The sequence below is a fragment of the Pseudochaenichthys georgianus genome, chromosome 7 (assembly GCF_902827115.2).
Source record: "Pseudochaenichthys georgianus chromosome 7, fPseGeo1.2, whole genome shotgun sequence".
Classification (NCBI taxonomy): domain Eukaryota; kingdom Metazoa; phylum Chordata; class Actinopteri; order Perciformes; family Channichthyidae; genus Pseudochaenichthys; species Pseudochaenichthys georgianus.
In genome coordinates, this window is record NC_047509.1 from 25,213,038 (window position 1) to 25,234,740 (window position 21,703).

Sequence of the window (21,703 nt, forward strand, 5' to 3'; positions counted from 1 at the left end):
TACGACCACATCGCTGGAGGAGGACTCTTCTTAGACTCTTTCAGCTTTCAGGGTTTAAAAGAAAAGGTGTGTGAGGGTTAGCCCCACAGGAGGATCTGACTCTCAGGTCACAGAGAGTCCAGTCCCAAACAGTTTGACTTTAACTGGATGTCAGGCAGTCAGTTGCGCATTTCTTTTAAAGGCTCTCCACGAGGGAAACACAGACCTTGTATCCGGACAAGAATGCAGATTTATTTAGCTTAATATGAATTGCTCTCTGAGTGGCACTTACAGTATAAGGCAAGCCCACCTTCAGTTTGTGTATAGCCCTTAGGAGGGCACACACAAGGATCATCCAGCTCGAGATGAATTACTGAAGTCAAGTTGAATATCTGTTTATTTGGACCCTGCAATCATTCACCGGTGAACCTCCTTTTGAGTAAACACACAGTGGTGCAGTAAAGGCTGCCATAAAGAGACAAAGGAACTGTTGGGTTAGATTGTAGTCTGTTTTAATGTGGAAGGCCCTAGGCAACATTTCAAACTGAATAAATCACATAGAGAGTGTCACTCAATCTCACATTGTTTCATAACCATTTGTGTCAAGTGAAGATTGATGTTTTTACAAGTGATCCCTCACAAAGATGCTTTTGGAAGTCTTCACCACCAACAATCATTTGTATATAAATTACTCACCCTGTGTCACCATGAATTACATAACCTCTAACAGTCTTATGATTGTGCATGCGTGCTACTCTTACCGTTTTTTGAATAGTAATGTTTACATTTTTATAAAAATGTGTTTTTCTTTAGTTTTTCCTCAATAATTGAAGGAAATAGCGGTGAGTAATTTATATACAAATAGCCATTTTGTGGTAGGAGTACTCCTTTAAGGTTCATTAAGTTCACAGTAGTCTTTGTTGTTTTAGCCTTTGGTGTCTTAAGCCCACGGACACTGGGAGACTTATGTATTGTGGGGGCTGTGGGGGCATCAATAACAGCCCAGTGTTTGTGCGGATGTAGTTGTTGTTTAAATAATTAGACAAGACAGGTCATTTTCATGTTTGTGTTATGAAATAGAAAAACATTTCTGCACAGGCAAGACTTTTTGTACTTTCATTATTCTCTCCAAACACCTCGATCAGATGAATATACTTCACACATGCGTATGTCAGAACAATGATGATATGTTTAGTATTAATAGCCGTACATGATGCTCTACCATCTGCTGAGCCACATCGGTATTATGTTGCCACCTGCTGGTGAAGACAAAGAACTGTATCTTAGTTAACATAAATTGGGTTGTTGGTGATGATGTTAAAATATTAAGAAAAATGCTAACAGGGAAACATGTGGCCCTACTGAAACAACAGGTAAGAAATATAAAGAGTATACGGAATTATTCAACGAGTTTGAAAGGACAAATTACGATTTAAAGGCCCAGTTTACCCCATGGACGATTAGGCTAATGTGAGAAAGATTTCATAATGCATCAAAATGTAACATCATTTTCCAAATTGTGGGCATTTAGTCGTCATGGAGCTGTTGCTGCAGGCTAATTGAGACAGACGAGTCATGTTAATTCAACAGCTCCAACAGCTGCCTGTTTAATGGACTTCTTAAAGGTGGGGTAGGTAATTTTGGAGAAACCAGCTCGTGTGCTAGAATTTGAAAATACACAACCGGAACAAATCTGCCACTTCCTTACAGAGCCCCTCCTCCAACACACACAAACGCGCACATGACAAATGAGGGCACGAGATAGGTTTGTGCACAGATGGAAGGCTGACAGGCAGGTAGGCCATCCAGTTGTTTTAGCCGGGCCGGCTAAAATGATTGGTCGTGCTTTTTACAGTACTACGGCTTCCACAGATGACATTTTTGTATGTATTTTTTGTCAAAGCACTTAAGATATTCATTGCTATCGGGATGTTAAGAGCATTCCATGGAATATGACAAAAAGTGTATCTCGAGCCGGTTTCTGAAACTTACCTACCTAGGTAAGTGCACTAAAACTTGTGCAAAATTTGAAAGTACACAGCCGAAAAGAATCCGCCCCTTCCTTCAGACTTCCTTACAGAGCACCTCCTCCAACACACATGAACGCGCACATGATGTCAGCAGACTGGTGAAAGTGGCCACCTGGCTTGTTTGAGACAAGCAAGACCTGCGCAGTTGCGATCAACGTCTTGCTAGTGCGTTGCATGATGGTTAGTCATTTTGTCCGACTTGCTCTGGAGGCTCGCCCACATGAGACTTTGAAATCTCGCGGGACAAAGACGCCCGCAGCCTTGAGAGCGAGGCGAGGCGAGGCGAGTTGGCGCAGTTGCTCTCCACGAGCTGCGGAAGCGAAATGCTTGATGGGAAACGGCTCGCTGGTATCTCGAGCTGAGCGCTCATTGGTGGTTTTTACCACGTGCTGCTGATGAAACTCTCCAATTGGCTGGCAAAAGTTTGTTGTTGTTTTGTATCAGTTTTACGTCGCCACATCCATTCCCATTTTTCATCATTGTTCCACAATGTTTATCATCATGGAATTAATATCTATATATGTTATACTATACTGCTTACCGTTTTCATACTTTATATATCTTAGCATATTCATACACACTGTTCATACTGCTCACAGGCTGATATCTAGTGTATTCATACCCCACTGTTTATTCATCATTCAATTCATTCTATATGTTATTCTGTAGATTGTGTACATTACTTTCCACTTCACTGCTTGTTGCACCTGAGAAGCTAAACTGCATTTTGTTGTCTCAGTACCTGTAATATGTGCAATAACAATAACGTTTCTCTTTAAGTTAAACCAAATCATTAAAATAAAATCTATTGTAATGTAATGATTTGGTTTAACCTTATTTATTGAATACATCATTTAAAATGGCAAGATTAAATCAAATTACATCCATTTTGTACACATCATAAAGCTTAAAGTGGCAGCTAAAGAATTAACACAGCAGCAGGTCTGTTCAATTCATGCTCATGAAGCTTCATGTGTGCGGATCATCATGTCATTCTCCATACAATACATGTGGGATTTCTATTGCATCCACTTCATCTGCAACGAAAAACGCCAACGCAATTTCCGCCATTGCAAACCCAGCCAGTCAAGCCGACTCCGAGTCCGAGCTGTCCGACTTAAGACGAGCTTTTTGACACCTCCCCCGGCTACTCTCGTCTACTTTCGAGGCGAGCCGCAATGTGTCTCAAACAAGCCTATTGAAGTACTGCTGCAATGCACGCCCAATGACGGCACGCCCAATGAGGGCACGAGATACATTTGTGCGTGCACGAGATGGAAGGCTGACAGACAGTATTACGGGTTCCACAGATGAAATTTTTTTATGGATTTTTTGTCAAAGCACTTAAGATATTCATTGCTATCGGGATGTTAAGAGCATTCCATGGAATATAACAAAAAGTGTATCTCGAGCCGGTTTCTGAAACTTACCTACCCCACCTTTAAGTGCTGAGTTTATAAAAGCTGAAACTTTGTTTACAGCATTGCTGGCAAACGCTTGGCCTGTTGTCATGCAGCCAAAAGCTAAAATGTTATGTTTAACTGATGTTGGAATTAACTTTTTCTGCTTTTTCATTGCTCACTATACCCACTACCACCTCTGCATTCGCTCACACTCTCAACTGCATCACCCACATGTCCCCCCCTCCTCCCCTTACCCACCAAGACTCGGACAGCCAGTGCAGCCCGACCCGCCACAGCCTCAGCCTATCAGACGGCTCCGAGGATCAGCTGGACCGCCTGCAGCAAGTGGAGCTGGCCCGCTCCTCACCCATGTCCCAGTGGAGGGCAGGCACTGTGCAGGCCTGGCTGGAGGTTGTCATGGCGATGCCCATGTACATCCGCACCTGCTCAGAAAATGTCAAAAGTGGCAAGGTAAACGAGTGCCATGATGCAGGTGGACTCACCATGCATCTTAAGTGCATTTGTATGCACAATTGCAAATGTGTAGGTGACAGAGCTTTCATTCAAATATCCAGCTGGCATATGTTGATTTGTTGCAGTAAACTGAATAACTTTCTGCAGGTTTTACTTGGGCTAACAGATGAGGACCTGGAGCTGGGTTTGGCTGTCAGCAGTGTGATGCATCGCAGGAAACTACGCCTGGCCATCGAGGATTACAGAGATGCTGAGAACGGTAGAGGGTAAGGAAGAGAAACGGAGGATTTGTATACACTTTGGTGATGTGATGTGATGGTCAGGACACTATGGGCTCAGAACAGTCTCATAATACACACATGCACACAGAAGGATTCACACTTGTATTTCATGATCCGCAAAAGGATTGAAACTTGTATTTCCGGATCCACACTTGTGTTTTTCAATGCACACACAAATGTGTTCCGTTTCATATACATGTAAATAAAATCCAATTACAGAAAAGGGTTTTACATATGTATTTTTGATCCTCACATATTTGTTTTCCGTTTAAAACCTCTGCACCTGCAAATACAAACCGCTTTCTGTGCACGGATCGCTGTGCATTCGTGTGTGGGTTTTTTGAGACTCCCCTGATGGTCAGCCGATTCGTACTTGTAATTTGTTCTATCTATAGCCAATCAGATGTCTCCTCCATTCTAAGCCAATCACATGAGCGCGCCCCCACGAGGGTATGATTTCTTGCGTTCGTGACGTAGCGCTTCATGTACGCATTTTGCGCAGTCCGGTCAGCTCGCTAAACAGAGGGCGGAGCATCAGGTGATTATGCAGAGCTGCGTGTCTCCATCAGACTCAGCAGCTGATCTGATCTCTCTCACGTCCGGTTATACTTCACTCGCGTTTATGTTCATATCGATCAGATCCAGCTCTCCTAATCGGCCTTTATAGAGAGCACCGATCAAACTATTAAGAGTGAATATCGGCCGATAATGACCGGCGGGGCTCCCCCCCCGTTAACAGGTCACTGTCTAGCACTGGCTTCGTAGTGCACTGGTCAATTAGGCTAAGCTAACCTGTAGCTGCTCCCTCCACACTCACAACAACTTCATACAGACATAAATAAAGCAGCTGTATTCGCCATACAGGAAACACACATTTAAAACGGTTTTGCCTGCCGTTTTTGTGTACACAAGCGTTCATCAATGGTTTGGAAAGTGGCGCTGTACCTTAATAATATAAAGGCTTGTATTTGCGTGCATTTCCTGTTCGGAAAGTGGCAATGTAGCTTCTGAGAGTGGAGGTGTCCTGAGATTAGCGCCTGCAGGCAGGCTCCATGGAGCTGTCAGCTCCTGACTGCGCAAAATGCGTACATGAAGCGCTACGTCATGAACGCAAGAAATCTACCCTCGTGGGGGCGCGCTCATGTGATTGGCTTAGAATTGAGGAGACATCTGATTGGCTATAGATAGAAATAATTACAAGTACGAATCGGCTGACCGTCAGGGGAGTCTCAAAAAACCCACACACGAATGCACAGCGATCCATGCACAGAAAGCTGTTTGTGTTTGCAGGTTCAGAGGTTTTAAACGGAAAACAAATATGTGTGGATCAAAAATACACATGTAAAACTTTTTTCTGTATTTGGATTTTATTTACATGTATATGAAACGGAACACATTTGTGTGTGCATTGAAAAACACAAGTGTGGATCCGGAAATACAAGTGTGAATCCTTTTGCGGATCATGAAATACAAGTGTGAATCCTTCTGTGCGCATGTGTGTATTATGAGACTGTTCTGAGCCCATAGGACTCCCTGGAAGAAGAGATCTTGTATCTCAATGGGACATTCCTGGATAAATAAAGGATAAATAAATAAAAATAAAATGTGTCAATAGGGCCATCTGTTGGTGATGTACAGTAACAACATTTAGAAAATGCAGTAGGGATTTAGAAGGATAACTCTCAGAAGTCATAATATTGATATTAAATAGAGATGTTAATCTTTAGAGATGAGGCTCCAATAAATGCAACAGTCTCACCGTCTTGAACAAATGTTCTGAAAGTGTTGTTGTTTCAGATCAATTATGGGAGGGGTCATTTAAACATTCAACTCTTTAATATGTGAATGTGTCTTGGCGATCTGTCATTTATTGACAGTAATGTTAACTAACTAACTTAATTTGAATGTTAGTATTATTCTTATTTTTTTTAATTGATCTATTAATCTTGATAATAGATTCATTATTAAACTTTTGGCCACCATAATCCTGTAGTGAAATTTCTATATTGTGAAAGCCTTACTCAAAAAAATGAAACGCTTTGAAACGGGGAATTTGATTATGCACAACTTTATATGGTTTTCAAAATTGCTTCATTTTCTATTATAAGCCGTCCTCAAAGTAATAAACATCTTATTTTGAGAGCAACCCATCCAAATGTTGCTACATTTCCCTCCAACTCAAACATTTCAGTCTCATAGTTTTCTGAGCTACTGTAAAGTCAGGGATCTCCTAAGTCAGAAAGATTGACCCTCTGGGAACGATAAATGTCTGAAAGAAATGTCATGAAAATCCAGCCAATAGCAGTTGAGAAGTCCTAACCAAAGTGACGAAACACCCAACATATCATAAAGCCTTAAACAGGTATATCTTGATACCACAAATACCATATTTTAGGAGCTGCTGACAATGGTTGCTCTGTGTATTCAGGCTTTCGAAGGCTGCAGATTTGGACCACCACTGGGTGGCCAAGGCCTGGTTAAGCGACATGGGCCTTCCTCAGTACTCTCAGGCCTTTCACAACCACCTGGTAGACGGACGCCTGCTGAGCTCGCTGACACGTCGTGACCTTGAACGCCACCTCAACATCACTAAGAAGTTCCACCAGGTCAGCCTGCTGCTGGGCATCGAACTGCTGCAGTTACTCAATTTCGACAAGGAGGTAAGTAAGTAAGTAAGACTCTGCTCCGTGGTCAAAGGACGAGGGAGAGAGGGTATACTTTGGTTGGGTTTCAGTTAAGTAAAGTAAAAGGTGTTTTTTGAAATGGTTTCCAGGCACTGCAAGCTCGCCGGATACAGTGTGAGCACCAGAACGTGGATCCGTTGGTGTGGACGTCTCATAGGGTCATTAAATGGATCAAGGATATCGACCTGAAGGTGGGGACAGAGAGACAGACACTGCAAGTGTTAAAGGGGACCTATCATGCAAAATGCACTTTTGTATGTCTTTTATACATGAATATGTGTCCCCGGTGTGTCAGGGAACTCACCAAGTGTCAGAAAACACAACCCTCTCTCTTTTCCTCCATACCCAAATCTCTAAAAACGGGGCTGCAACGGAGCTGATTATTATTTGAATTCTTCTGACGTCAGAAAAAGGGTGCTCCGCCTATATAGGCAACTCTCCACCTATCAGGGGAATGAGAGACCGCTCGAAAGCGCTGGAGACGCTGTAGTACATATGCCAGGCCTGTAAGTGGCGCTGTAGTCTGCCACAAAAGCAGAATCAGACCTGAATCAGCCCTTGCAAAAACAGGGCTGGAAAAGAGCAAATAGAGCGAAATGAGGCATGGCTAAAATGCATGATCTGTTTGGTATTTTGAAAAAAAAACTTCACAGACATGTTTTATATAGGTATGGCCCTACAATATATGTTTGAAATATAGCATGATGGGTCCACTTTAACTTTGTCATAAAAGAAAGAGTTGAGAATCTACACGTATACTGTAAAAAATGTAAGATTGAAGATAGTTTTTTTGAAACACTAAATAATATATCCCAGTTTTACCAATACTCATCACACACTAGGAGGCGATACAAGCTATAGTAAATTATTTTCATTTCAAAATATTTTAATACAATCAGTCTTACTTCAATGTAAACAATAAATGATCCTTTCTTGTCTCACATTTCAAACAAATGCTGAAGCTACAGCCTATGCAACAAGGCTAATCGTTTATTAAATATTAACAATCATTAGATACTAATGTATTGAGCACCATGCCATGGTTCATTTATCAAAGTCTGTTGTGTTTACTCAGCGTTCCCTATCTGCAGTGATAGAGGCCTTTGTTATTGTATTTGTAAGCTGCTGATTGGTTACATAGCCTTTCCTGTTACTGCATCTATGGTGATGCTGCAATATGAATATCCCGAGTAAACACTGCCTACTGTCTTGGCAAACGATAACGTGTTTCCATTATGAGGCATGACACATTTAGGGTGTGTAGAGATAAAGCTGTGTGGAACATCCTTAATAGCCTCAGGGAGTGTGGCGAGTTATAGAGTTATAATGACCAAACAAATAAATCAATATGTTCTTTGCCAAGGGGACAATTAAAAATAATTTGTGAGATACTTTTAAAGGTAGGGTAGGGAATTCACTTCAGAAACACTTTTTGTTATATTCCATGGAATGGTTAATATCCCGATAGCAATGAATAAATTAAATGCTTTGATAATAAATATATACAAATATTTCATCTGAGGAAGCCGTGGCGCTGTAAAAAGCAAGTCTACCTTTCTACCTTGGACTTGCTACCTAATTGTTACCTAATTGGATGGCCTACCTGCCTGTCAGCCTTCCATCTCGTGCACACACTTATCTGGTGCCCTCATTGGTCATGTGCACGTTCGTGTGTGTTGGAGGAGGGGCTCTGTAAGAAGTCTGAAGGAAGGGGCAGATTTTTTTCGGTTGTGTACTTTCAAATTCTAGCTTACTCGAGCTGGTTTCTCCATTCTTACCTACCCTACCTTTAAATATGAGTGGCTTACCTTTACACAATAATGGAACATAATATCAGAGAATTTGATTATGAATAAAAGTTATTTAATTCTGTCCGTTTTCCATCCACCTGTCTAGGAGTTCGCAGAGGGTCTTCTCAGCAGCGGAGTGCATGGCGCCGTCATGGTGCTCGACCCCACTTTTAACACCGACGCCATGGCAACAGCACTGGGGATCTCTAGCAACAAGCACATGGTTCGCAGACACCTTGTGGAAGAGATGCAATCGCTGATCGGCACGGCCAGGTGAGAGGTGACAACGAGACTCCAAGACAGATCCGACTAGTCCAAATGACTTTGTTAATGAGCAAGTCAATAAGATATAATTTAAATGAATTTAAACAACTATTTCTGATAATATATGCTATATTTGTCTGCAAATGTTGCACAAAAGCGTATTATGTCACAATAACTACTTTAGTTGGACTATATATTGTCCTAGAAAAAAATCACACTTGGTAATAAACACATCTTTACATATTTATTTTGCTTTAACTTCTCTACATGTATGTCAATATAAATATAATATTCATATTTTATATAGTTGTAGGATTTCTGATTCTGATACTGTAAACCAGGGGTCTCCAACCTTTTTTAGGATGAGAGCTACTTTCAAAAAATAAAACAAGTCGTGAGCTACTGTTACTCCTCTTTTTTTTTTGCAGTGTATATATTTAGCACATTTTAACATTATTATATGCTGACCTTTAACCTCTGTGTGCTGTTTGGGTCAGTGGGACCCGTTTTCAGTGTTTACTAAAAGAACATGTATGCAATTTAATTATTTGAACCTGCTTTATTTGGGCGTGGACCTCCCCTCCTCTCGGGGGTCCGGGGGCATGCACCCCGGGAAGATGTTTTTTTAAATGTTGAAGTGAAATGCATCCATCTGGTGCACTTTGAGCATGAAATGAATGTATGGATACAGCTCTCAACACTCATATGAAAGGGAGCTGTATACCTTTCAATAATCCAAACATCTTTAGAATATGATCACAACCAATAACAAATCATTTAAAACTTGTTTATTCTTATCTTATGTTACCTAGTTAGCATTCTTTCTTTTTATTTCTGCATATTTTACTAATCACTCCCCTTTTAAACTGTTGCAAGAACGTGATTAGTCGATATTCATTGTGGGGGAGGAGGGGTGTTAGATAGTTCTATTTCATCCTTACTGACCGCCAGAGGCGGTGCTTTAGCACTGGATATCTTCTGTCTCGCGCATGCGCAGGTCGAATATTTATATCAACAAAGTCACGTGTGACCTCGTATGACCCCGGAAGGCATAAGTTCCGGTGCCATCAAAAGGCGCATTCACACTGCGGTACTTTTCCCACAAAGGTTCATGCGAACTTAGTTCATGCGAACTCTTTAGTTCATGCGAACTCTTTAGTTCGCATGAACTAAGTACAGATTGCGTTCACACCGGAAAAAGTCCCTGGGGGTGGATTAGGCAAATGAAGCCGCTGACGTCACTTCTTCTTCTTCTGCTTTCGGTTTACTGGCAGGCCGCAAACCACTTCACGGCGTATACTGCCGCCCAAAGTCCCCGGCCGGAAGTCCCCGGAGTTGGGGACTGGCTTCAGTAGAAACTGCTGGGAGTCCCAGCAGCTTCTACTGAAGCCTTCCGAGTAAATCGCCAGAACCCCGACACCTCCTCATCTCCACCGCTCCCATGTTTTATTTTGTGTTGCCATAGGTTAGTCTCTCTGCGTTTCTGCGCTGGGCTAATGCTAATGCTAATAATGCTAATGCGAGAATAATAAAATGGCGGCTTCACAAAACTTTTTGGGAGTTTTACGGGGCGTGGTTTGCAATCCGCCCAGCCAATCAGAAATATAGCTCTTTTCTCACAAAAGAGCCGCTCGAAAGTCCCTGCTCTCTAGCAGGGACTTTCGAGGGGGTAAAAAGGTTTGCATAAACTAATTTTAGTACCGGCTCTTTTTGGTGTGAACGCGATCATGAACTAAGTTCGCATGAACCTTTGTGGGAAAAGTACCGCAGTGTGAATGCGCCTAAAGAGTTCAGTCCTTTTTCATCTTCTCGCTGCACAGGTTACTACTTTATGAGTAGAAGCCAAGCTAGTTTACTGAAAATTAAGATTCTAGCTCATCGCTACCTGTAGCCTTGTGATCGTCTCGATCGGAGCTGCGGGCTAGAAAAACGCTCGCCGTCCCAAGGGAGGGGACCGCGGTGTTCACCGCTTGGACCCTAGGAGCTCCGGACTGGTAAAGAGCGGACGCTCCTGCACGTCAGCCGGTGAGATTGCTACCATGTATTGCTGATTGTGCTATATATTCTCAAACTAATGAGATAATTGTGTACAAATTAGCCGAGGGCTCTCGCTAATATGTTACTGCGCTAGTGAAGAGAGCGTCTCTGCCCTCCTCTCACTACATACATTTGGTTCCTTACCTGTTATATCGTCCAGTTAGCTGAGTGCTCCCGTTCAAGCTAACTGTTACTGCGCTAGTGAAGAGAGCGTCTCCGCCCTCCTCTCACTACATACATTTGGTTCCTTACCTGTTATATCGTCCAGTTAGTTGAGTGCTCCCGTTCAAGCTAACTGTTACGGCGCTAGTGAAAAGAGTGTCTTCGCCCCCTCTCACGGCTCACAATTGGTTCCTGTTCCATCCTCCAGTTAGCTGAGTGCTCTCGCTCAAAGCTAACTTGCTACAGCGCTAGTGAAGAGAGTGTTTCCGCTCCCCTCTCCCTGTACACAGTTGGTTTTCTGTTCCATCCTCCAGTTCAACACATCCTCACTCCCAGGTCGGCCTATGTTGACGTTATGTCAAGTCCCCTGCCGGCTTTTTCCAACGCAAGGGGGGGGGCCTTAGAGTCCATTTTCAACGCAAGGGGGGGGGGCCTTAGCGTCCATGTTCAGCTTTCCGGGATGTCCATATGCTTCTATGGACGCTCATGGAAGCACGGCATTCGTTTGTGTCGACTGTCCTTAAAGGCAATGAGAGCGTCCATTCTCATTGGATAACGGAGAATTGTACACCCGGAAGTAAATATTCCCCTTACTGACGATTGATTTTACAGTGATATCTGCACTACTCATCGACTAAAAAACACCAGCTTATCCTTGTTAATTACACAACATTGATTGGTTTAAATTGTGTGCAATGCTTTTGTATTTTTCCCCTTCGATTCGGAGAAACAAATCTTTTTTCGGAGTAAAGGATGGCAGAAGACACTACACTACCCAGAATCCCCAGCTATCGTTTGGACTACACCATGTGCTCTGTTTGACAAACCCCGTGATAGTCCTCAAGCTCTGTGATTGGAGAGTGTGCTCCGAGGGTTACCGAGCCTCGAACAGCACTTGAAATGGGATGGAACCACGGCAGACTGTTCAAAACTGGATTTGAACGGGTCCACCGCGTCCCCCCCTCCCCCACCCCGTCCCCAGAACTACACATGCTGGCTATTCTGTTTCGCAACATGTTCTCTATGGTACGTCTCTACTGGGAGTTGTAGTTTTAAAAGACGTTTTCGTATTTCCCATAATAAGAAGTTGCCAGTATTAAACTGTGAACATCCCTGGAGGTTTAGGGGATAGGAAACACTCACATTTAAAACATATAATTAATAAATGGGTGAAAATTGCTTGTGCCCATAATGGGCAGTATTAATATATATATACACACATGCCAGCTAAGGTCAGAAGAGCTTTATTTAACAGCTGGTCTTATGTTTGTGACCCCTCCTCTTGTTCATTGATAACATTACATTACATTACATTAATTGATAAGCCTGAAACATGCACTTGTCAAGGTCAAATATGGCATAGCCATCGATCAGCTTAAGATAAGATATACTTTATTGATCCCAAGTTGGAACATTTGCGTTACATCAGCATGGGTAACAGTTGTAATGCAGTGGTGTTTATTTGTAAATCATTTAGTATAATCACACAAATTCTGTGTTTTATATTTAACAATTCTGTGTTCTTTATTTATTGATTGTTCAATACCTGACAAGGCCGGAGATGAAATATCTGCATACATCTTATAAGAGTATAATACATTATGTATAATATCAGTTAAAATAAGTGCTTCAACATAGTTAACATTGCTGGAGGTATGCACAAATATTGATAGATGTCTTGTAATGCACTGTTGAGGAACCTGCGACCCAAGTTTTTCATTCAGTGCAGAACTACACCATAGTTGTGTAGGCCTATATGATATGTCAATAAACCTTAGAAAATATTGAAATCTTGAACGGGATGTGCAAAATAGTCATTATATACAGTCTTTAATTAACTATTAGTAGAGAATAACGAGTAATGAATATACTTTATAAGGATCGTATTAATATCTAATAATAAAAATAATGAAATTCAATAACATGCTTTAACCACCAGGTGTCCCTTTATATCAGCTGTGCACCTTTATGGTGTACATACAGTCTATCTACCAATTGGATCAAATATAAAAGTCAGCCGAATTAGTGTTGATACTGCAAGGAGACGTATTGTGTGAAAAGAAATGTAAGATGTTGTTTAATGGCTGATATATTTATGATCCACGTCACGTTTTCAGTTCCTCATGTTTGTCTAGAGGTCTTCTCATCAGGGCTCTATAAATACAGAACTACGGCAGATATGTAATATTTAATGCAGCCGAACCGTGTATTACAATGCCGGTATGTGATGACTTTCAAAGAGAAAAGCAAGTACACTCGGAATAAGGTATTCTTTTATTTTTTTTTAAATGTTTTCGGTCTGTTTCCGGTATTTGTTAATGACAATGTGCTCTGAGATGTGAGACTGGAATTGCACAGGGGAAAATAACGTATCTTTAGATGCGGATTGTGTTAAACTAATATGTTTGCGCTGTGGACCAACACTATACATTGACGGGGAAGGGGGTAGCAATAAAGATAACACCATTAAACAGTTACACAACATAACAGAAATAATATCGATAGCAGCGTCCCTAGCAACCACCTTGGTAACAATGAAAACGTTGGACGCAATTTCCTGAAGTAATCTTCGTAATAACTAGCAAAATAAAGATCATGTACATCCACTGCACACATCATCTGAAATAACAACTCATATTTCTCGCATCAAATGACATCAAAATGCATTTTAATGGCCAAACAAACTTTAAAATAGACATTTTCCACCGAGAATAAAACGAAGTTCGGCCATGTTTTTTTCTGCAGGGAGAAATTTGAAGATCACGTGACGTCAAACAGAGCTTATGGTGTAGTCCAAACGATATCTGGGGATTCTGGGTAGTGTAGTGTCTTCTGCCATCCTTTACTCCGAAAAAAGATTTGTTTCTCCGAATCGAAGGGGAAAAATACAAAAGCATTGCACACAATTTAAACCAATCAATGTTGTGTAATTAACAAGGATAAGCTGGTGTTTTTTAGTCGATGAGTAGTGCAGATATCACTGTAAAATCAATCGTCAGTAAGGGGAATATTTACTTCCGGGTGTACAATTCTCCGTTATCCAATGAGAATGGATGCTCTCATTGCCTTTAAGGGCAGTCGACACAAACGAATGCCGTGCTTCCATGAGCGTCCATAGAAGCATATGGACATCCCGGAAAGCTGAAAATGGACGCTAAGGGCCCCCCCCTTGCGTTGAAAATGGACTCTAAGGCCCCCCCCCTTGCGTTGGAAAAAGCCGGCAGGGGACTTGACATAACGTCAACATAGGCCGACCTGGGAGTGAGGATGTGTTGTCCAGTTAGGTGAGTGCTCTCGCTCAAAGCTAACTTGCTACAGCGCTAGTGAAGAGACTGTTTCCGCTCCCCTCTCCCCATGGGCGCGGGAAGAGGGGTGCTGAGGGCGCTGCAGCACCCCCTAGCGCCAGGCAGGGGGTGCAGAGCTCCCCTGTCTGAATGATTATTTGACGGTTATTGCTGCTCCCGCTGTGCATAATCCAGGGTAGGATTTTCACGGCGGCCATGACGGCCATGGCCGTCGTAGCCATAGATATATATATATAAACACTAGATGACTCACCCGCGCTACTGGCCAATGGAGACCGACGTTGCCACTTGGCCGCCATCTTGCCACAGGCAGTTCTCTCATTCATAACATTATGGTTTACTATTTAAATAACCATAGCTTGCTCAATTTTCAACCAATTTTCAAACGGTTTGGTTTTTTATAAACATCAAAGATGTAGTTATGATACTGCATACTTATAATCATGGACTTTCATATGAAAATAACATTAATCAGATAAAGAAATAGCTATACACACACAAGGTATTTATATTATATATTTGCCGGTGTATATATTTCCATTTATTTTATTATATTGTTAATATTTAAAATAAATTATAAAATTAAAATACATTTATATTTTATATATAAAAATCGGTCTCATGTTACCACTCTGTAAGCCAAGAGTTGTTAATTTAGCAATGCCTTAGCTTGAAGAACAGGGACACAACTAATGACAATAGCATATGTTGGTATATTATTTAGATATTCACACCTTTATCAGAAGAACCAAACCAACATAAAATGTGCTCACAGACAGGCCAGTTCTGTCTAATTTATCACAATTATTTTTGACATGAGATCTTCATATCATCCTAGTTTTGTATTTAGTTTCTAGATTTGGAAACAAATCCAGAACCTTTGAAATATGTTATTGAAAAAAGACCAAGAATAATATAAACTGTACCATGTGTCATTTTGTGTCCTTCTGTAGTCCATTTGTGGTTTGTCTTGTCTCACCCTGGCTGATATATCACAAAATCCACTGTTTAAATTGTTCCCTATATTGCCCCTATGCCCCTGTAAGGTGTCCTTGGGTGTGCCCTGTGGGCCATCTAAGCTAATTTACAGATGGCCCTGAGCCCAATAGAGATTGCCCTGAAAAATGCACGCGGACGAAATGGCACGAAGGGTTTGGGGGGCCTCCGTCCCCCTAGAAAATTTTGATTTTTGCAGGTCTTAGATGCTGTCTGGTGCATTCTCTAGACTGAATTATAAGATGAACCACCACAATATTATATTGTACAATTTTCAATTGTATTCTTCATTTCACTTTAGGGGACGGGTGGCGCAGTGGTCTGTGCATCCGATCATCAGATCAAGGGGGAGTGCTGGGGAACTCCAGTTCGAAACCCGCTCCCGCCGCCACTGCGTCAGGCCGTTGTGTCCTTGGGCAAGACACTTCACCCGGATTTGCTCCTGTGGGTATTGTCCACAGTACATGTATAATACCAATGTATACTTGTAAAAGCGCCTCGATGACCTCGAGGTGTGAAGATGGACGGTGTGGCGCAGTGCGCTGTGCAATGATCATCAGATCAAGGGGTGAAACCCGCCGCTGCTGCGTCTGTAAAGCCGGTGGGTCCTTGGGCAAGACCCTTCACCTGAACTTGCTCCTGTGGGTATTGTCCACAGTATCTGACCATTGCATGTATGATGTGTATATGTAAAGCGCTTTGAGTCATTGATAATGCGCTATAATAAATGTAAGGAATTATTATTAATTACTTGTTTGTTTGTTCTTGTTTGTGTTTGCTCTCTTGCTTGCCCTGCATAGCTATAAGAAATACTTAAATTGTTGGTCAAAACACTTTCCATCTGATGAAGGCAAATGCCTTCCCAGATGGAAAAAAGTAGAACACATTACATTCAGTTATAACTGCCAAAACAAACATTATTTACACTATTATGGCCCCTGTTAAAAATGTTTGTAATGTTAACTACTGTAAGTTGGTCGAACGAATGCCTCCTCATCCGGAAGCTGACCGAGCAGACCCGAGCAGCAGTCGAGAGGAGCCGAGCGCATCCGCGAAGCACACGTCAGAGTTCCCGTTAGCCGGCAAATCTAAATATCTTCGGTCAAAATAATTTCCCTTTAGAGCAATACCGCTTCAGTTGCGCCACTTATGTGACAGACAAGAAGAGTATGTGACAGACAAGAATAGTCAACTCTAATGTCTAACACTTAATGTGGAGAAAGAGATGTCCTGTATGGGTTGATTGTGCGTTGATCTGTTGGTAATGCCTCGGGGTTCCGGTGGGCATGTAAACAAATGCATAATGCTGCGCTATACTTTGTGGCCTCATCCAGTTGCATAGCGACACTTATTGTGTAGTTGTCTTTTAATAAGCAGGTAGTCATATAATTAGCTAGAACTAGCTGGATCTGATCGATATGGACATAAACGCGAGTGAAGTCTAATCTGACGGGAGAGAGAGATCAGCTGCTGCTGACGAGTCGAGACTCGACACGCAGCTCTGCATAACCACATGCAGCGGTGAGCGGAACAAAACACACACTTCAGGTTAGAATATCACACGTAGCTATTTTAATTACCTCTCAAACTACCTAAACTAGTTATAGATATGTTTAGTTTTACTGTCGGGTCACTCAGTACTGGATCCGCGAGCTGCATGATACTGGCCTAATAGATTGCCCGATCTGGCAACCAGTAGGTGAGGCTTCATTGCCCGAGCTAAATACTAGATGGCCCCGGGCCATCGGGCAGTCCTTAATGTCGAGCCGTAGTCGAGTGCAATCCAGTGAGCCAGGGAGTTGGTTATTTTCTCAGACGTGGACTTACTTATCCTGGCCCTGAAACCAGTCATCTGGTTGAGTGTGGGTTGGGTCAGGGTGTGGTTCCTTGCACTCGGAGTCGGGCTAATTTGCTACATGCTTTGCATTTAGGTGATACTTTAGGCTTGATGTGCTGCGGTGATATGCAAATTCTTTTTTGCATAATTTGCACACAACCGTGCTCTTGTCGACGCTTCCATCCGTCCGTTTTTTAAAACAAAATTTCCCATCCACAGGGCCGACCAAAGCGGTCTCATCAGCTTGTTCGTTCATGTTTGACTATTGTTCACCGTGGTTTGTTGTTGTTTGAAGTGCCATGCTGAAGTCATGAACGTTAGTTGGTGCTCCAGTATAATCGGTACGCCTGAAACTCATCCAGTGTGAAACGTTCCGCTGTGCAAAAATAAGTGCGATTAAAGTGCGATTAAAATGCGTTAATTTTTTTAACGCGTTAATTTTTGTGTAATTAATTAATCTTAATTAACGCGTTAAAGTCCCGGCCCTAATTATTATTAAGAAGAACAACTTGGTGTGGTGTAGGAAGCAGGAGCAGGTGGGGAGAGATGGGGCTTCAAGGTTCAAGGTTATTTGTTTTAAATGTGTCTTGGAGATAAGGACCAGCTGCACACAATAAAATACAGTATAACACGAAACCAATAAGACACATGGTGACACATGGCACACCAACAATCAATCATCGTCCAGCCTCAGCTTTGGTATTCTTTCACAACCATGTTATGGGTTTATTAGACTGAGCAAACATAAACATATGTGGGGAACATAGTGCCGCCAGAGTTCTTGGTCACTCGGAATTTCGTGTTTCTGCGAGAAGATTCCATAGGACTGAACTCGTTGACGGCACCGGAACTTATGCTTTCCGGGGTCATACGAGGTCACACGTGACTTTGTTTATATAAATATTCGACCTGCGCATGCACGAGACAGAAGATATCCAGTGCTAAAGCACCGCCTCTGGCGGCCATCCAGTATTAATAGTACCGTAGTTACATACGTAACTATCGATTTATTACATGGCTTAGTTGAATATTCGATTCTGATTGGTCAATTCAGAACACGTGACACGTTGTTAATCCAGAACAGACAGACCGCTGTCAAGCACTTATTGACCGTTGTTAAGGACGCTCACATCTGCACAAACAAGTCCGTTCGATTTAACTGTATACAGTTTTGGCCGAAAAGCAAACTGCAGTTTGCTTTTCTAACTGACAAGACAAGAGGGACAAGAAAACAGCGGAGAAGTAACGGGCAGAAACCCTCCTTTTTACGCAGCGGTCCAGACATAGACATCAAACGGCGACACATATTCAGTTGCCAGTTACTTTGGCATTAGGGCAGGGATATCTAGATACTTTCCAAGGTTTGACATAATGAATTGTGCTACTTTTAAAGCAAGCAGCGATGTTTTCAAATCTGTAATCAAAAACGCTAACGAAGCAGTTCCTGCCGTTGCTACGTTAGTTCAAACAGTAACAACGGACAATTTTTCTTAGCGGATGCATGTCAATTTAAATCACTACATACAACTATTTTTTGTTCAATAAAATCATTTTCTAAATCCACAAAAGCATTTCAATTAATATTGGGAGTCATATCGTTACTTTGTTGAGAATGTGGCCATCTAATAAGCGGGATAATGTGCAGCGACTTGGTCATTATGGGGAAAAGAACACCGACAGGCTGATCAGGAGCCCGACGTGAAGCGGAGGGATCTAGATCATATTTACTTCTGACCCTTACATAGAGTTGTAGATAGAGTTTGCTATGATTGAGGTTTTGTTTATGCATGGGGTAGATTATTTTAATTACATTCCCTTTTTTTTTTGTGTGTATTTTTTACATTTTGGATTTGCTTGGCGAGCTACTTATTGAGGGCTTGCGAGCTACCGGTAGCTCGCGATCGACGTGTTGGAGACCCCTGCTGTAAACAATACTATTGTCATTTTAATACCATTTAATGTCACCAATATAATGATAGTATAACAACATAATAATGTAAGTAGACACTTTCAAAGAGCAATCAACTTTTAATATTGAAAGATGAACAAAAATGCTTACGTCTTGGGTACTGGTAGAGAAAGCTCTGTGGGTTATTCTGGTTTCTTGTTGGATAAATGTCGGTGACATTCTTACTTGAAAAAAAACCCATCCTTTTAAACGCAACAGGCAATACACAGGTCAGCAAAAATGATAGAAGTCATGTTCATGCACAGTATGGTACAATAAGTGCATACCTTAACTATTGTGTAAGATAAATGAAGCTGTGCTCAATACTCTGGTCTTTCCCATGTTCCCTTGCAGGGCAGAAATCAAGCAGGACTACGAGCATCTGGGTCTGGGAACCCCACCAGCTCTGCTCCGGCAGAATTCCCCGAGACCGCCCAGCTCCACCGGCCGACACACTGATGACGAAGGCTCGCTGAGGAGGAGAGCTGTCAAGGTGTCGGGGGAGGGGGGTACTGTTCTTGAAACTTGCATTGGAGTTTTCGCTCAATTTCAGATGACTTTCTGATATAAGAACACAATTTAGGATTGTTCAGAGCAGAAAGAATGGATCTTAGTGCTGATTTGGACCCGAGTCACACATTTTATCACTCAACTTGGCGTTGGTCAATGAAAAACGCATAGCTAAATTAAAAAATATGCATGTCAAAAATGGTATCTTATTTTATAAAAAAGGTATTATGACTTGTTTATGGCTCAAAGTTTAGGACTCAGGACTTGTCAGACTTGACTTTGGAATTGCAAAGACCAACTTATGACTTGCAAAACAGTCACTTTTCCAAAATACAAGATAAAAACTCAAATAAGACTGATGGAATGGAAATGTATGTTTTAATGACACTACACTACAGGTACAAGGAAATGCTTTATACATTTTGTTATACCTGTACAATGACAATAAAGGAATTCAAATGTTCAAATAATGTGTGTTTCTGTTTCAGCCTCCAACAGGCTTCAGCCCCAAAGCTCGCAATGGGCGGGACTTGAGTTGCCATAGTAGCGACGGCTCCCTGCCTCGGGAGGGCAGAGACCAGACCCCACCCCGATCGGAGGGAAGCCCTCTCCACGGTTACACCAGCATCGAGGTCACCAATGTGTGAGGTCATCTGAGTGAGACGAAACACCAGCCGTCAGCTTTATCACATATCCATCGACATCATGAACATTTGTCATGTGCTCCTGGACATGGGATGGTTATTTTTTATAGAGATGAAAATGTAAAGGAAAGATTGCACTTTTTTAATGGGACAGGAGTATTTTTCTCAAGTTTCCTGCTAAAGGGGAAAAAAACAAGGTCATTGTGGGCAGGTGGTATTTTGATGTTTTTGAGGGGGGGATATTTCCCTTCTCCAACACTCGAGTAAAAAAAATGAAGTACTCAAGCTGAATGATTATTTTTCTATTTTCTTGTGTGTAAATGGTTCTCTGTGAATCAGGATGTGACTTATACATTTCTATTGTTGACTGTTTCTTCTGAGGGAAATGAGATTTAAAAAAAACAAGGCTGTTTGTACGGATACTTGATGACAAAGTGAAAAAAAGGTTTCATATCTATGTAAATTGTTCTTGTTTCATTCAATTCTGCTGTATGTGATGCCTTGTCAATGTAGCTAAAGACAGTGGTCAAAAAAAGCTAATTGAATTTTAGATTCTTGAATCTAGAGGTTTATGTTTGATATTCATTTTTCATCTTGCAAATTAACACAGTTGTGTCTAAACCAATGTAGCACCCTCTTCTGATGTGTTATACTGTGCAGTAAACATGGGAAATATGTTAACAATGCCAGCAAAAGATGACTGCAGAGCTGTATGTCCATAGAGGCCTACGGGCTGAAAGGTGTGAGGATGCAAACACTGTATGTGAAAAGTGAATCTGAATGAAATAAACAACAGCTGATGTTTAAAGACTGTCACAAAAAAGTTGATTCCTCTGACCTGTGTCTTATGAAGTGTATGATTAAGAGCAGCTCTGACAGTGTGTGAAAGAGATAGAAACACTGGACATTTTTTAATTAAGGACGGAAGCGGAGCCTGGAAATTTGACTAGAAGATCCTAGTTAGAAGAATTAAGGGGTAACTGTGAGGGAACTCATTTGCATGAGGAGTGTGTGCTTCACTGCCTGAACTGTGATGTAAAAGAGGGGTCCATACCAAACTCAGTACCTTTGTGAGTGTTGCTGACTCTGTACACTTGACTGATTTTGCGACTGTATTTCGGTGAGTCACAAGAGTAATCTCCTCTCTCTGCTGCCTGTTGGGCCTGTTACCACAAGTATCTATTTAGACCACCTTGCAATACAACATGGTGCAACTTCCTCCTCTTACTCACAGTGACTCAACTATTGTGACCTGCCAAGGGTGACACAGCAGCAAGTGATAAAGCTACCCTCTGCGCTACCTTGACGTAAAACCTCTCCACCCACGGTTGGGAAACATGATGACCATTTGTGGGTGTA

General features: G+C 41.8%; 1 protein-coding gene across 1 annotated transcript; it reads left to right on the forward strand.

The window, feature by feature from the left end:
- The first annotated feature begins 1,332 nt into the window (after positions 1–1,332).
- Positions 1,333–21,152, forward strand: kazna (kazrin, periplakin interacting protein a). Its single transcript, XM_034086890.2, has 8 exons — positions 1,333–1,352; positions 3,675–3,883; positions 4,034–4,152; positions 6,596–6,827; positions 6,941–7,042; positions 8,748–8,914; positions 19,545–19,683; positions 20,189–21,152. The coding sequence occupies exons 2-8, from the start codon at positions 3,782–3,784 to the stop codon at positions 20,345–20,347; spliced, it is 1,020 nt and encodes a 339-aa protein (XP_033942781.1). The 5' UTR covers positions 1,333–1,352; positions 3,675–3,781; the 3' UTR covers positions 20,348–21,152.
- The last annotated feature ends 551 nt before the right edge of the window (positions 21,153–21,703 follow it).

Coding starts and splice junctions, on each gene's coding strand:
- kazna (XM_034086890.2), top strand. CDS start 3,782: ATGTCCCAGTGGAGGGCAGGCACTGTGCAGGCCTGGCTGGAGGTTGTC. Junction 3,884..4,033: donor AAAATGTCAAAAGTGGCAAG/GTAAACGAGTGC, acceptor AACTTTCTGCAG/GTTTTACTTGGGCTAACAGA. Junction 8,915..19,544: donor TCGCTGATCGGCACGGCCAG/GTGAGAGGTGAC, acceptor GTTCCCTTGCAG/GGCAGAAATCAAGCAGGACT.